At 44.2% G+C, this 13,707-nt stretch overlaps 1 protein-coding gene across 1 annotated transcript; it reads right to left on the bottom strand.

The window, feature by feature from the left end:
* Positions 1–709: 709 nt before the first annotated feature.
* Zcrb1 (zinc finger CCHC-type and RNA binding motif containing 1) lies at positions 710–13,688 on the bottom strand. Its single transcript, XM_021182839.3, has 8 exons — positions 13,519–13,688; positions 12,546–12,631; positions 10,976–11,004; positions 6,442–6,553; positions 5,882–5,989; positions 2,536–2,648; positions 2,366–2,441; positions 710–890 (listed from the first exon to the last, which is right to left on the bottom strand). The coding sequence occupies exons 2-8, from the start codon at positions 12,627–12,629 to the stop codon at positions 759–761; spliced, it is 654 nt and encodes a 217-aa protein (XP_021038498.1). The 5' UTR covers positions 12,630–12,631; positions 13,519–13,688; the 3' UTR covers positions 710–758.
* Between the last annotated feature and the right edge of the window lie 19 nt (positions 13,689–13,707).

Below are 13,707 nucleotides of genomic sequence, written 5' to 3'. Positions count from 1 at the left end.
TCTTCCGAAGGTCCAGAGTTCAAATCCCAGCAACCGCATGGTGGCTCACAACCATCAGTAACGAGATCTGGCGCCCTCCTCTGGAGTGTCTGAAGACAGCTACAGTGTACTTACATATAAAAAATAAATCTTTAAAAAAGAAAAAAAAAAAGAAATGGGGCTGGAGAGATGGCTCAGTGGTTAAGAGCACTGACTGCTCTTCCAGGGGTCCTGAGTTCAATTCCCAGCAACCACATGGTGCTCACAACCATCTGTAATGGGATCTGATGCCCTCTTCTGGTGTGTCTGAATAGTGTGACAATGTACTCGCATACAGATAATAAGTAAATAAATGGTGTCTGAGGGCATGTTAGAGACAAGAGAACAGCTTTGTGCAGTCGGTTCTCTTCATCCACGTTTCCATGGGTTCCAGAGATCGAACTCCAGTTTCCAGGCTTTTTCAGCAAGCACCTTAACCTGCTGAGCCATCATCCTACTGGCCCCGGTTTTGTTCTTTTATTTTTGTATCTCAATCCCGAATCGCATGCTTTTGCTCAACTTATTAGTTCTGCTGCCTTTTTTGTAGGTTTCTTGGGAAGTTTTTCTTTGTTTTGTTCCTTGACAGATTGCATTGGCTAAAAAAAAAAAAAATAAAAATCACCATGCCAAATACCATTTGGCTTTAAGTGTCCTTATTTTCAAAGACTAAAACCAGTCTCTATTCAGCAACTACATTTGGTACAGTAAGATTTTATTTGAATATTTACAAAATAAATATTTTAATCACTAAGTTCTTCTTCATCACTGAAGTATGCGCTTTTCTTTATCCTTGGTCGTCTAGAATCATCTGAGGTCGAGGGACCCCCTGGGTTGGGTCTCCATTTGCTTTGCTCTTCTTCAATCTTGGCCTGCTGTAGTATGATTCAGAAGCAGAATAAAAGCAGTTATTTATGGCATATCATGTTGATTCAAAAGAATTACCTTACCATGGAAAATTACCAGAACACAAATAATTCCCACCCTCCTGGCCACACTGACAAATTTGGTCCCCCATCGCAGTCCTACTCAAAATTATCACAGGGTTTTTCTTCCCTGAGAGAGAAGTGTTGAACTCCCTATGTAGGATACCTTGGACTTCTGAGCCTTTGCCTCTACTTCCATGATGCTGGGGCTGTGTTCCTATCCCAGGCCTATGCAGTGCTGGAGAATAAAACCAGGGCTTTGTGCATGCTACCAACTAAACTGAATCCCTCCTCAGCCCCCTTTCCTGTCCTGCCCTGTCCTGTTCTGTTTTGACAGAGCTATACTACATAGCTTAGGCTGGCCTGGCACTTATTGGGTATCCCAGGCTAGGCCTGAACTCATGATCTCCTGCCTCAGCCTTCTCAGGTGAGAAGACAAGTATGCAAGGTGATTGGCTCCGTTCTATGCAAGGATTCTTTCTAGATTATGCTAAAGAATTTTAAATGAAACTTTTAATTTAAACATTAATTTAATTTCTGAGATCATATTGCTCAGCCTGGCCTTGAACTGATTTCTACCTCGCATGTGCTGGGATTACAGACATGTGCTAACACATCCAGTTAAATCAATACCTCTGCCCAATTTTTTAATGAAGACAGATTAATAACACACTAAAAGTATGTGGGACCTTACAGTCCAGAAAGACAAATTACAATGTTTCATTCAAAGATCTTAGTATAATGTGTTGCCTGAAATGTATGAGGTGAGAGGGAACAGAATCCCATTGCAGATGATCAGTGCAGTAATAAAAACCCGTGCACTACAGCCAGGTGGTGGTGGCGCACACCTTTAAGCCCAGCATCAGGGAGGCTGAGGCAGGCAGATCTCTGTTGTGAGTTCGAGGCCAACCTGGTCTACAGAGTGAGTGCCAGGGCAGCCATGGCTACATACATAAAGAAGAAACTGTCTCAAAACAAATCAAAACAAACCACTGCCCACTACACACACACACACACACACACATATACACACTAAGAGCATGAAGTACATCACGGTGCCCTGTGTTACAATTTATTCAATCTCTGAGACAAGGTTTCACTCTGTAGTCCAGGCTAGGCTAACCTGTCATCTTCTCGAGTCGAGTGCTCAGTTTACAGGTATGGACCAGTGTGCTCACTATATCCCCTCCTTTTTCTGAGACACAGTATCCTGGGCTGGTCTTGAATTCCTCAGCTCCAGTGGTTCCCCACCTCAGCCTCCTGGGTAGGTAGTTTAAAGGCTGTAGCTGCTCTCACTTAAAGCACACCATGGCACACCATTTCCTTTCCTCCTGCCCTCTGCTGCGAACCCAGCCTGCCAGGCATCTGGTCATTGCTGAGCAGTGTCCCCAGACCCCAGTCCTCCAGAGCCAGTATGTCGGTACCTGGAACGCTATGGCCTGACTTAGACTGTCCAGAGCCGGGTCCTCCCCTTCCTCTTCACTCACTTCTACTTCCTCACTAGATCAGCAAAGAGAGAAAATCCAGATTTGGTCAGCTGGCAGGAAAAAGGCACACAGCACAGCACCTCAGGGAGTGAGACAGACATACGTACATTTCTTCTTCCGGTTCAGGGAGTTTCCTTTTCTTCTTCTTCTCTTTCTTCTTTGGAGGCTCACGCTCTCCAAGCATGTTTTTAGGACAGGCATAACTTAAGTGTCCACTTTCCTTTTGTTTTGCATTAAAAAACAAACAAAGAAAAACAATGAACCACTATAGTTGCTGTTACTGATAGAAACGTGCCCTGACCCTGTGCATCGAAGGCTAGAATCCAGGAAACGATACTCTCACTGTGGAAACAGAGGAAGGAACACCGGTTCCTTTCGTACAGAGGAGGCAGAGCACCTGATACTCTAAGTGCTAGCATGCTACAGTAATAACTAGGGAGCAAAGTAGAATTCTTTCCTCAAACATTTTAAACCTCAACTTTTACCCTACAAAAGAACTCACCAGGCGTGGTGGCGCACGCCTTTAATCCCAGCACTTGGGAGGCAGAGGCAGGCGGATTTCTGAGTTCGAGGCCAGACTGGTCTACAGAGTGAGTTCCAGGACAGCCAGGGCTACACAGAGAAACCCTGTCTCAAAAAACCAAAACCAACCAAACAAAAAAGAACTAACTCTAAGTGCTTTATTAACACTAACATAAATTCTAGATTAGCCTGATAAATAGGGATAAAATTATTTCTACCAACCTGTAAGATGTTGCTGAATAATCAGCTTTGAAAATAAGCAGATGTTGGGGAGACAGCTCAGTGACAGAGTCCCTGCCCTGCAGGCCCGGGGCCCGGGCTTGAGCTCTTAGACAGAGCTATACAATATACAATATTTCTATACAATATTTCTCTTTCTTTCTTTAAGTATATGGCTTATATTACTGCCCTATTTTACTCAGCTGAATTAATATCATCATGTATACTACTGAGTTGTAAAACACAGAGCTAGGGATGACAATCTGCACCTCAGCTCACTAAACTACATGCAATCGTATAATGTTAACTCATGTAGGAGAGACTAAGCCAAGACTTCAACAGAAGAAAAAAAAAATATATCCCAATGCCTTAAATAATCTGTACTTTGTACTTGGCATATGGCAGAATCCAAGAGGTAGCATTTACTGTTAATTTACTGTGGGGAGAATTCTATTGTGTTTTGAAATGATATATATAACAATGATATATATAACAAAAGATGCTAACACCATCACTGAAGGAAAAGGTCAGTAGTAAAATTGCTCTGGGAGAAAATCAGGATATATAAATGTAAGCAGATTGTTTTTAGGGGGAATATACAAAGTAGGCGTGTAATGTAGCTCAGCTGCTGCAGTGCTGCCTAGAGCACGGCATCTGACTCCCCTACAACATGGAAACCACGGGTAGTGGCCTGGCTGTAATCCCAGCACTCTGGTGTGGGAGAGGAGAGGTTTAAAGCCTTGTTCTACTACGTAACAAGTTTAAGACTGGTCTATGCTAGCGACACTGTCTTTATGGAAAAAAAAAAAAAAAAAAGTATTGGCCCTGCTGTGGTGGCACACGCCTTTGATACCAGAACTCAGGAGACACAGGCTGGCATAGTTTTCTGAATTTGAGGCCAGCCTAGTCTACCAGTGGGTTCCAGGTCAGCTAAGGTTACATACTGAGATAAAGTAAATAAACAAAAACCCCCAAATAATTAACAACAAAATATATAAAGCATGACAATAACATCTGTCTGAATTGATAAATCAAGAGGATAATTCTCAGACAATCTATATTCACTATAAACATGGAGAGAGTAAGTAAGCTCTTAAATAAACAGATTTAATGGAGATAGAGGCTCCCTGTGACCTCAGCTAGCCTAGAACTCAGTACGTAGCTCAGAGCCTGCTGACAGCTGGCCTCCATGCTAAGGGCCTCCCGGCCGCCAGACTCTGTGCCTGTGCTACTTTGCACAGCCACCACTTCTTTCACAAACGTAACTTAGGACTTTACAATAGTTTCAAAGTAATCTTTCAACAGGATTCAGACAGTATGAACCGACCACATTAGTATGTGCTCAAAACACATTTGGTTCCTTTCTAGTCCTCACACCCATCTACAGTGTACCTTGTCTTGGGGAACAGAGATAACAGGCGGCAGCTGGAGAAAGGAGACTGTCATGTGAAGGAGAATGCTCCCACAGGCTCACGCACTTGCATACTTGGTCCGGAATTGGTGTAACCGGTTGGGAAGGACCCGAAAATGTGGCTTATGGGAGGAGGGGTGTCACTGGGAGTGGGTTTCAGGTTTCCAAAGACTGGCACCAACCTCCGTGTGCCTCCTTGCTGTTTCCAGTTTCTGGACCTTCTGTGAGCTCTCGGCTGCTGCTCCAGTGCCATGCCTGCTTGCCTGCCTGCTACCATGCTCCCATCAGGAAGGTGGTGAGCTCCTAGACCTCTAGAAATGAAAGCCCCAAATCAACTCTTCCTTTGTAAGCTGCCTTGGTCACAGTGTTTATCACAGAAATAGAGAAGTAGATGATGTCATTGCTACCCTGCTACTTTGTAGCTATGACGTCTGTCTGGCAGAAATCGCCTCTCTGTCTCTCCACTTATACTTTTGGATCTGGTGTTCAAGTTTTATGCAGACATTTTAAGGAACTAACAGCTATGAGACTTAGAGTGAACTTTTCTTGGTATTAAAAATAAAAACAGGTATGGCTCAGCACACCTATTTAGCTGTGGCTGCTTAGAAGGCCAAGAGGGAGAATCTCTCTAGGCTATGGGTTCAATACCAGCCTTGGGAGCATTCTGTAATCCTGTCCCAACAATAACTACAAGAGAAGCTCAGTCTGTTATCTTATGGAGGATGGGTCATACGGTCACATTGATGGTGAACCCCGATGACTAAACCCTTGCAGAGACAACAAAACTCATGCAATGTCTGTTAACAGGAATGTATGCTTTACTTAAAACCTTCCAAGACATTAAGATAAATAATTAGCCTTATGGTTTTAGAAAACAGTTTTGAAGGCTTATACACTATGAAACTTAGTGTGTATCACCTACCTATGCTTTGTGATACTGAGGATGAACCCATATCTTCAGGGTGCCAGGCAATCTCCTTGGCACTCAGCTACGCCCATAATCCCACTCCAAGTTTCTTTAGATACTATTCTTTCTCTTTATTATTGTTGTGTGTAGACATGCATGTACCACACATGAGTGTGTAAGATTGTTGCAGTTTGCATGTCATCAGTTTAGCCCAAGGTTCAGACAGAGCCTCCTGTTAAAAGGGTGTAAATGACAGAACAGGCAGACCATCTGGAGTCCTGTGTCCTGTGCCTGTCCGAGTGTTCCCCCACATACCCAACTGGTGGGCGTCAAAAATGAGTGACACCAAGAAAACCTTATACTGTAGCAGAGTCAGAGCTCTGGGTTTACTCACCCCGCATTCATAACACTTAGATTTATCAAAGTAGTTTCGTCTCCGGATGAACTCAGCTGCTCTTCCATTGTCAATAGCGATGCTTGCTTTTATCACTCTACCAAATAACTAAGCCAGAGAAAGTTGTAAATGCACAGACAGGGTCATAGTCACCAAGACCTAGTCATCACATACTGTTTCCTCATTTCTTGCTGTAATAAGTATACGACAAATTCTATGCTGTAATTTTCTCTTAAGATTCTTCCAGCATTTTGATAATCCAGTACAAAGCTCTTCTCCAAAAGGCAGCCACTCCTGTAGCTGTCTTCAGACACTCCAGAAGAGGGCGTCAGATCTTGTTACGGATGGCTGTGAGCCACCATGTGGTTGCTGGGATTTGAACTCTGGACCTTCAGAAGAGCAGTCGGGTGCTCTTACCCACTGAGCCATCTCACCAGCCCAAGGCAGCCACTCCTAATTACAGAAATTAATCAAACTTGGTGGTCTCCCGCAGCCCCCTAGCTTTTGTGTGATGAACACAGAGACTTCTGGGTAAAACCTTGATTAAATGAATGGCTTACCTGTTTATTATTTATTGCTCTGGTGCAGTTTAAGGCAGAGTCTTTATCCAAAAACAAAATAAATGCAACACCTTTACTCTTCCTAGTATCTTTGTCTTTCATTATAGTAACCCTTAAAGCACAAACAAAGAACCAGTTACAAATGAGATAAAACAACTAACTACTCAGGAAACTCAGCATCATTTTTTAAGGTTAAATAATGAGACCTTTGACATGAGAAATAAAAAAAGACGCCTAGTGGTTGGTGGCTGCTTGTGATCCCAGCACTCAGCAGCAGGAGATGGAAGGGACTGTAGACGACGGTCATCCTCTGCTAGAGAGCTTGAGACCAGCCTAGGTTATGAAATCCTGCTGAAGAGAGAGACTGGTTTAAACCATCTAGCTCTTCAAAGTCCTGGGGGATCAAGGAGAAATGAGAAAGCAACCATGACAGAGCAGAGGAGCACAGGCAGAACTGGGAGCTAACCAGAGCTTCAAAGGGTCCAAGCACGAGACAGCGTGATGCAGCAGTGACAGCAAGTGCATAGCAAAGCACTCCCCCTCTTCCCTACTAACGCCTGCCCTGCAAACCCAAAGCATAAACTGAGCTATTCTCATTTGTTTTTTTTTTTAAAGATTTATTTATTTATTATATGTAAGTACACTGTAGCTGTCTTCAGACACTCCAGAAGAGGGCGTCAGATCTCGTTACGGATGGTTGTGAGCCACCATGTGGTTGCTGGGACTTGAACTCCTGACCTTTGGAAGAGCAGTCGGGTGCTCTTACCCACTGAGCCATCTCACCAGCCCTCATTTGTTTTTGTATACAAAAAACAAAATGATTTTCTGTTTTTTCAAGTTTTAGATCCAAGTGTGTCTAAGAATCTCTAGTGTAGTGGTCCTTAGCCCTGTCTGAGTGTTCCTGTGTCACACAGCTATCGCCAACAACGTCATTTAGTGTAATTTAGAAGAACGATGCTTGACCCTGGTGTGGTGGCACATGCTTACCATGCCGAGGCAGAATCATTGTACCAAGCTGAAGGTTAGCTTCAAGTAAGTAGTGAGACTCTATCTCATTTGAGATTTCTATTTTATGTGCATGAATATTTTGCCTGCATGTATATCTGTATATATATATGAAGTTCCTGAGTACTAGGTCTCCTGGGAACTAGAATTACAGCCAATTGTTAGCTGACAATGGGTGCTGGGAATTGAACCTGGGTACTCTGGAAAAGCAGTCAGTGTTCTCGATGGCTGAGCTGTATGTCCAGCCTGAGATCACATCTTAAAAAATAAAGCAGCTGGGCGTGGTGGCACATGCCTTTAATCCCAGCACTTGGGAGGCAGAGGCAGGCAGATTTCTGAGTTTGAGGCCAGCCTGGTCTACAAAGTGAGTTCCAGGACAGCCAGGGCTACACAGAGAAACCCTGTCTCGAAAAACCAAACCAAACCAAACCAAACCAAACCAAACCAAACCAAACCAAACCACCACCACCACAACAAAACAAAACAAAACAAATTAAATTAATGTTTTGCTGATCTCTTTGGGGTAAAAAAAAGGTTGATTCTGTGTCTGGAGCAGGGTGAAGGTGAGAAGACTTTGAACTTAATATTACATGAAAGAAATTAAACAAAACATGACGTTAACATATAGAAGCCCACAAATCAGCACCCACCAGCCAACTACAAGACAATTAGAACACACAGATAAAATAGTACCAAGTTATGAAATATGGAGAAAGCACTTGCAAGCCTACATCAGCCATAAAAACAAGAAGGGAGCCAAGAGATGACCGGATACAGAACAAATGCAGAGTGAGTGGGAAAACCACCATCTATAACAAGCACGGTAAAGACTGGGTCAGGAAAGAATCAGCAGCATACGGTGAATGAAAACGAGGCCCTGCGGAGCACAGCACCTGTACTGCCCCAAACATGGTTTATTAATTGCTAAAGGAGAATAAAGAACAAAGTGAAGAATCGAGTCATCCAAACTCTCACTAGTGGATGAAGGTGTCCCAGGGATGGGACTCTGAACAGGCCACACAACTGTCATCTGGTACGTCTATGAACCAGGAAGACATGGTCAGCATCTAAGCAAGGCAAAACACCAGTTAAAGAGAACAGGTGGCTTCGAGTGGACCACGTACCTGAGGGGAAAAGGTTATCTAGAATGGATTCCAGTACCTCAACTGACAGAACAGGCTAGAGGACTGGCTCAATAAAAGCCTCCAAAATAAATTATGCAGTTGTTAACTTACTGTATTATATAAGATGTACCGTTTTAAACACATTTCCGTGTGTAAATATAAAGGAGAATGAAGTTTGAAACTCATAAAAACAGTGTGTACACAAAATGCATATATTCATCCAGTCAGGACAGTGCAAGCTCCAGAGCAAGTGGAAGGGGAACGTGGGTGAAGAATCTTCCCGCAGGAGCGGGGCAACAGGGCTGTGCTGTCCGAGCATGAGGACTTGAGTGTCATCTCCAGCACCCCCACAAAATCTGGGCATGGTTGTACTTGCCTGTCCCCTCATTCTGGACAGGCAGAGACTGGGGGATCCCGGGAGCTCCCTGGCAGGCCTAACAAGAGACGGTGAGCTTCAGTGAGAAGCCGCGTCTTGAGGGAGTAAGGTGGCGAGTAGTAGATCAGGACCTGGTGCTCACCATCCCCGCCCAGGCTTCTCTACATGCATATGCCAGGGGTGTGCACACAAAACCAAAAATGGGCAGGGGTAGTTGAGGGCAGTGCTGCTCAACCTCCCTAACACTGCGACCCCTAATTTATAGTTCCTTATGTTGTGGTGACCCCAACCATACATTTTTTGGTTGCTGATACTTCATAGCTGTAATTTTCACATTGTCCTGAATTGTAAATTTTTTGGACATAGAGGTTTGCTAAAGGGGCTGTGACCTATAGGTCGAGAATCTCTGCATTAGATACTTTGTTTTTATTACTAAGGTAAAAAAAAATATCTCTACTAGCTACACCTGTTCTTGGTTGACTTTAAAACCACCAACTCTGGACCCCATCATTAAGTACTGTGAATGTGTGTCACAGAAGCATAAGCACCCTCAGGGCAGGCTTAGCCTGCTGACGGGCACTCTGTAATCCAGTTACATGGGGTCTGTCCTTTGAAATCACTTCTCTGGGGGAAAAATCACAGCAAGAACTTAAAGAAGGGCTGGAGACATGGCTCAGCAGGTAAGAGCACTGGTCGCTCTTCCAGAGGTCCTGAGTTCAATTCCCAGCAACCACATAGTGGCTCACAACCATCTGTAATGGGATCTGATGCCCTCTTTTGGTGTATGTCTGAAGACAGTGACAGTATACTTACATACATAAAATAAATAAATAAATCTTAAAAAATAAAAAAGACCTTAAAGAAAACAAACACATGACATCCTCCATGCTCCTGGCATGCAAAAAGACAGAGTGGCACTGTGTTCAGATGCAGGGCGTGAAGGGCTCACTTATGCATACACTCCTCTGAGTAGACACTCTCCCAAGACCTGCAGACCATCCTGACACACCCTTCCCGTGCATCCAGTCCTTATGTATACCCAGCAAAATCCACTTGGCTCCCACATGGTATCTCAAGGATCATCAGCCTTTTTATCTGACTGTCCTGTTCTAGGTTTCTTCCCTTGTGCAGTTACAGACTTCAGTCTAGCCACGTCAATTTGCTCTCATCTCAATTGGCCGAGAATAACATGAAATTGGTACATAGCATAGGGAGTTATCTGGAGCTAATGAAGACTGTAGCACAGTCTAACAGATTCGATTAGTCCTGAAGATGCGCCCTAACACAGTGCTGTAGCTACTGCTTTAAAACCATATATGGGCTTGAAATCACAGAACTTTTTTTTTTTTTTTTTTGGTTTTTTGAGACAGGGTTTCTCTGTGTAGCCCTGGCTGTCCTGGAACTCACTTTGTAGACCAGGCTGGCCTCAAACTCAGAAATCCACCTGCCTCTGCCTCCCAAGTGCTGGGATTAAAGGCGTGCACCACCACGCCAGGCGTCACAGAACTTCTTAGTCAGGAGTTATGACTGGGTTCACTGTCAGTCTCTCCATAGTTTGGGGGATAGCCCATCATACACATGTCAACAGAGGTTAAGAACAGTTCAAGGGCCAACATATCAGGTGGCAAACAGGTGGCATGTCTACAGCCAGATCAGAGGTTTGGCCACAGATATTCTCTGACACGGCTTGGCAGTACTATGAGCACCAAGATAATGTCCCTCCAGTAAGACTGTCCCCTAGACATTTCCCAGGGAGCTCTACAGCACACAAGAACTAGCTGTGAGAACCTCAGGGGCTTAGAGAGTGAGAGTCTGGTTAGTAAGTCTCAGGCTCTGAGACTGTTAGCACTCAGGCTCTCAGCACTCTAAAAGCAATACTATTAAACTATTCAATCCTCATAGGACACAGTCACTTATGATTTGAAAACTGTCAAATGTTTATGTACATGGGAAAATAACTGAACTATATGTAAAAATATTAACAATAGTAGCTTTATTCAACCAAGTATTTTGTAATGTGAATACTTACTTTACAACTTTGCCATACTTGGAAAATATCTGAAATAAAAGATCACAGAATAATTTATAATTTAAAATGTCACCAAATTAAATATTCAGATTGTATTCACTGACCAGATTCTTTGTTCTATTTTATGAAAAACCCCAGCCATTAGCAGCCTATACAACCGACTTTCTAACAAATATCCCTATACGTACGGGACTGAGGAGGAGGACCACGACTTAGGGCAGCACAGCAAGACACTGATTCAACAAGCCAAAGAAACATTTTCTAAGTGACTAGAATAATACAGTTACTGGAGTTACAAGTGATATGCTTCAGTTCCTAACTCCCTCCAGGGAGTGGACGGGGGTGGGGGGACCACTCAGCATGTCTAGATCCATGGCATATATACTAGGCAGCAGCTGGACTTCTGATTTGATGGATCTGTGGGGCCAACAAACCCACCATAGCTCCAGCTAATCCTGTCCTTTTATTATCAGTGTTATCAAATAAAACCACACAGTGAGTTACACAATCCGCCATCTGAGGACAGACAGAACTCTCACTGCAGATAATGCTTTCCTATAATGGAAAACCCATCTGCAGCCAGGAGTGATGGTCTATGGCTGCAATCCTGGTTTTCAAAAGAGCAAAGCAAGAAGGTTTGAGACGAGCCCAGGCTACAAAACAAGACCTGATGCCAAAGATCAAAAACAAAGCAAAGATCCTTCTACTTCTATCGGTGGGTGCAGAACTCTCCCATCCTTAGTATTCTGGCCTCGTCTTCCTGTTACTTCTACATATAGTTGCCCATATATTGCCCAGATCTATATTCTATAGATATATACATATCTATATGCTTATAATTCTGACTATTTAATACACAGACATAACACCCCCCCCAAAGGCTTTTAGAAGATCCCATCATATGCAGTCTAATATTGAAATTGTGGGCCAGACATTTAGCAACATTGGATTCCGAGGTCCAGCAGTTTCCTATGGGATTATAGCTTTCTAACGGGTTCTCCACTGATTCCTTAGTTCATTAGGGAATCAACACAGGGTTTTGTGCATGCAAGACAAGCATCCTACCAGCTATACTTCACTTCCAGCCCCCCCAGTTACCTTTTAAATAAGGTTATTTCTTACCACTCAGTCTAAAATCTCACCTCCAAGCCTAATTCAGTATCCCTTTTCTCTTTCGTGAGATGGGGTCTAAATTGTCCAAGCTGATCTTCCTGCCTCAGCTTCCCCTGTGCTGGGGTTACAGGTGTGTGGTAACTACTCTAGGCAAGTGTTCCACCACTCAAGTACAGGCAGCAGAGGAAGGCAGATCTCTGAGTTCTATGACAGCCTGGTCTACAGAGTGAGTTCTAGGCCAGTCAGGCCTACACAGAGAAACCCTGCCTCGAAAAAAACACAGAAACAACAAAGCACTGCAAATTCTCTTTGGGAAATTAAAACAAAAAATTGAAAAATTTCCCACTAAAATTTGCAGGGGATATCAATTAAGAATTTTCCCAGGGAGCAGCATTTGCTTAAGCTCCAGCCTGTTTCTAAAGGAAGAATCCATTAGTTAGATGTACATACAACTTACCCGGTATAAATCATTGTTTGTTAGGGAGAAAGGCAGGTTGGATACATAAACAGTGCTTTTACTTGGCGCCAAGCCACCGCTCATTTCTAAAACGGAAAAAAAGGAGACATTAGGAATCTTACTCCAAGTAGAAACAAACAAGGACTATCACTGACTTAATTAGGGTAGAATTCCACAGGCTCCATTCATTTAAAGAGATTAGAGTACCAGTGTGGGTAGGGTGTGAATTACCATATTCCTTTTCTAGCAGCGGGTGCTAAGTCTTTTAGAGCTGCGGTGCGATTGAAGAGGGGTTTTAGAGAGATGGAGAAGCCACAAGGCTATTTTTAACGCCTTCTTAGGGTAAAAGCGGAAAAGATGTTTTCCAAGGATTCGCCCATCTCCGAAAGGGACACCTGTCTACCCCGCCTCTTTTGTTCTTGTTTTTAAAAAACTCCTGTATCTAAGTCTGTAATATATGGATTACTGATATAGGTAGGCCACGACGACAGAGACTCGGTTTTGTTAAGCTTGGGGTAGTTTCACATTTTGATAAAAGTTCTTTAGATTTTTAAATTTCGTGCACAACCAAATCATGAAATGACACTCTTTATTACATGGATTACGTACTTTGAATGGGACATTTTATATTTATCAATGTGCTTAGTAATCAATGTCACTGTTACAACTCTGCAAATTACAGGCGAAACGATCGCGTCGGTCCGCAGCAAGTGTTAAGAACCCCTATGAATGACAATGGACGCGGTACCCCGGAGGGCGCCCCGCTGGCCCAGTAGGAGGATTATTCAAAAAGCCTCAGGTAGCCAAAACCTGCTTGTCGCCTTTCCAGTTTCTCACTCTGAGAAATGCTAACCCCGGCTGGACGTTCCTGGGGCCGGAGCTGGGGCCAGGGTCGAGGTCGAAGCCGAGGCCGAGGCGGAGGCCCGGGCCGCGGCCGCAGGAGTCTCCTGGGTTCAGCGCCGTGGGAGCTTACCTTCGGCGAAGCGGCGAAGCGGAGAGGATGCGAGCCCGCGGCGGCTTCACCTCCGGCTGCCTTCCGCGGCGCGCAAGAGCGCGGGCGTCCGCGAACGCAGCGCGGTGCAGCGCTCCTTCCGACTCCCCCAAACCCCGACGGCCCCGGGCCGGAGGCTGGCGCGCCGGGCGACGTCACCGCGCGCGCCGG

The sequence above is a fragment of the Mus caroli genome, unplaced genomic scaffold (assembly GCF_978045245.1).
Source record: "Mus caroli unplaced genomic scaffold, Mus_caroli_1 scaffold_16, whole genome shotgun sequence".
NCBI lineage: Eukaryota > Metazoa > Chordata > Mammalia > Rodentia > Muridae > Mus > Mus caroli.
This window is presented reverse-complemented; position numbering and strand designations above follow the sequence as displayed.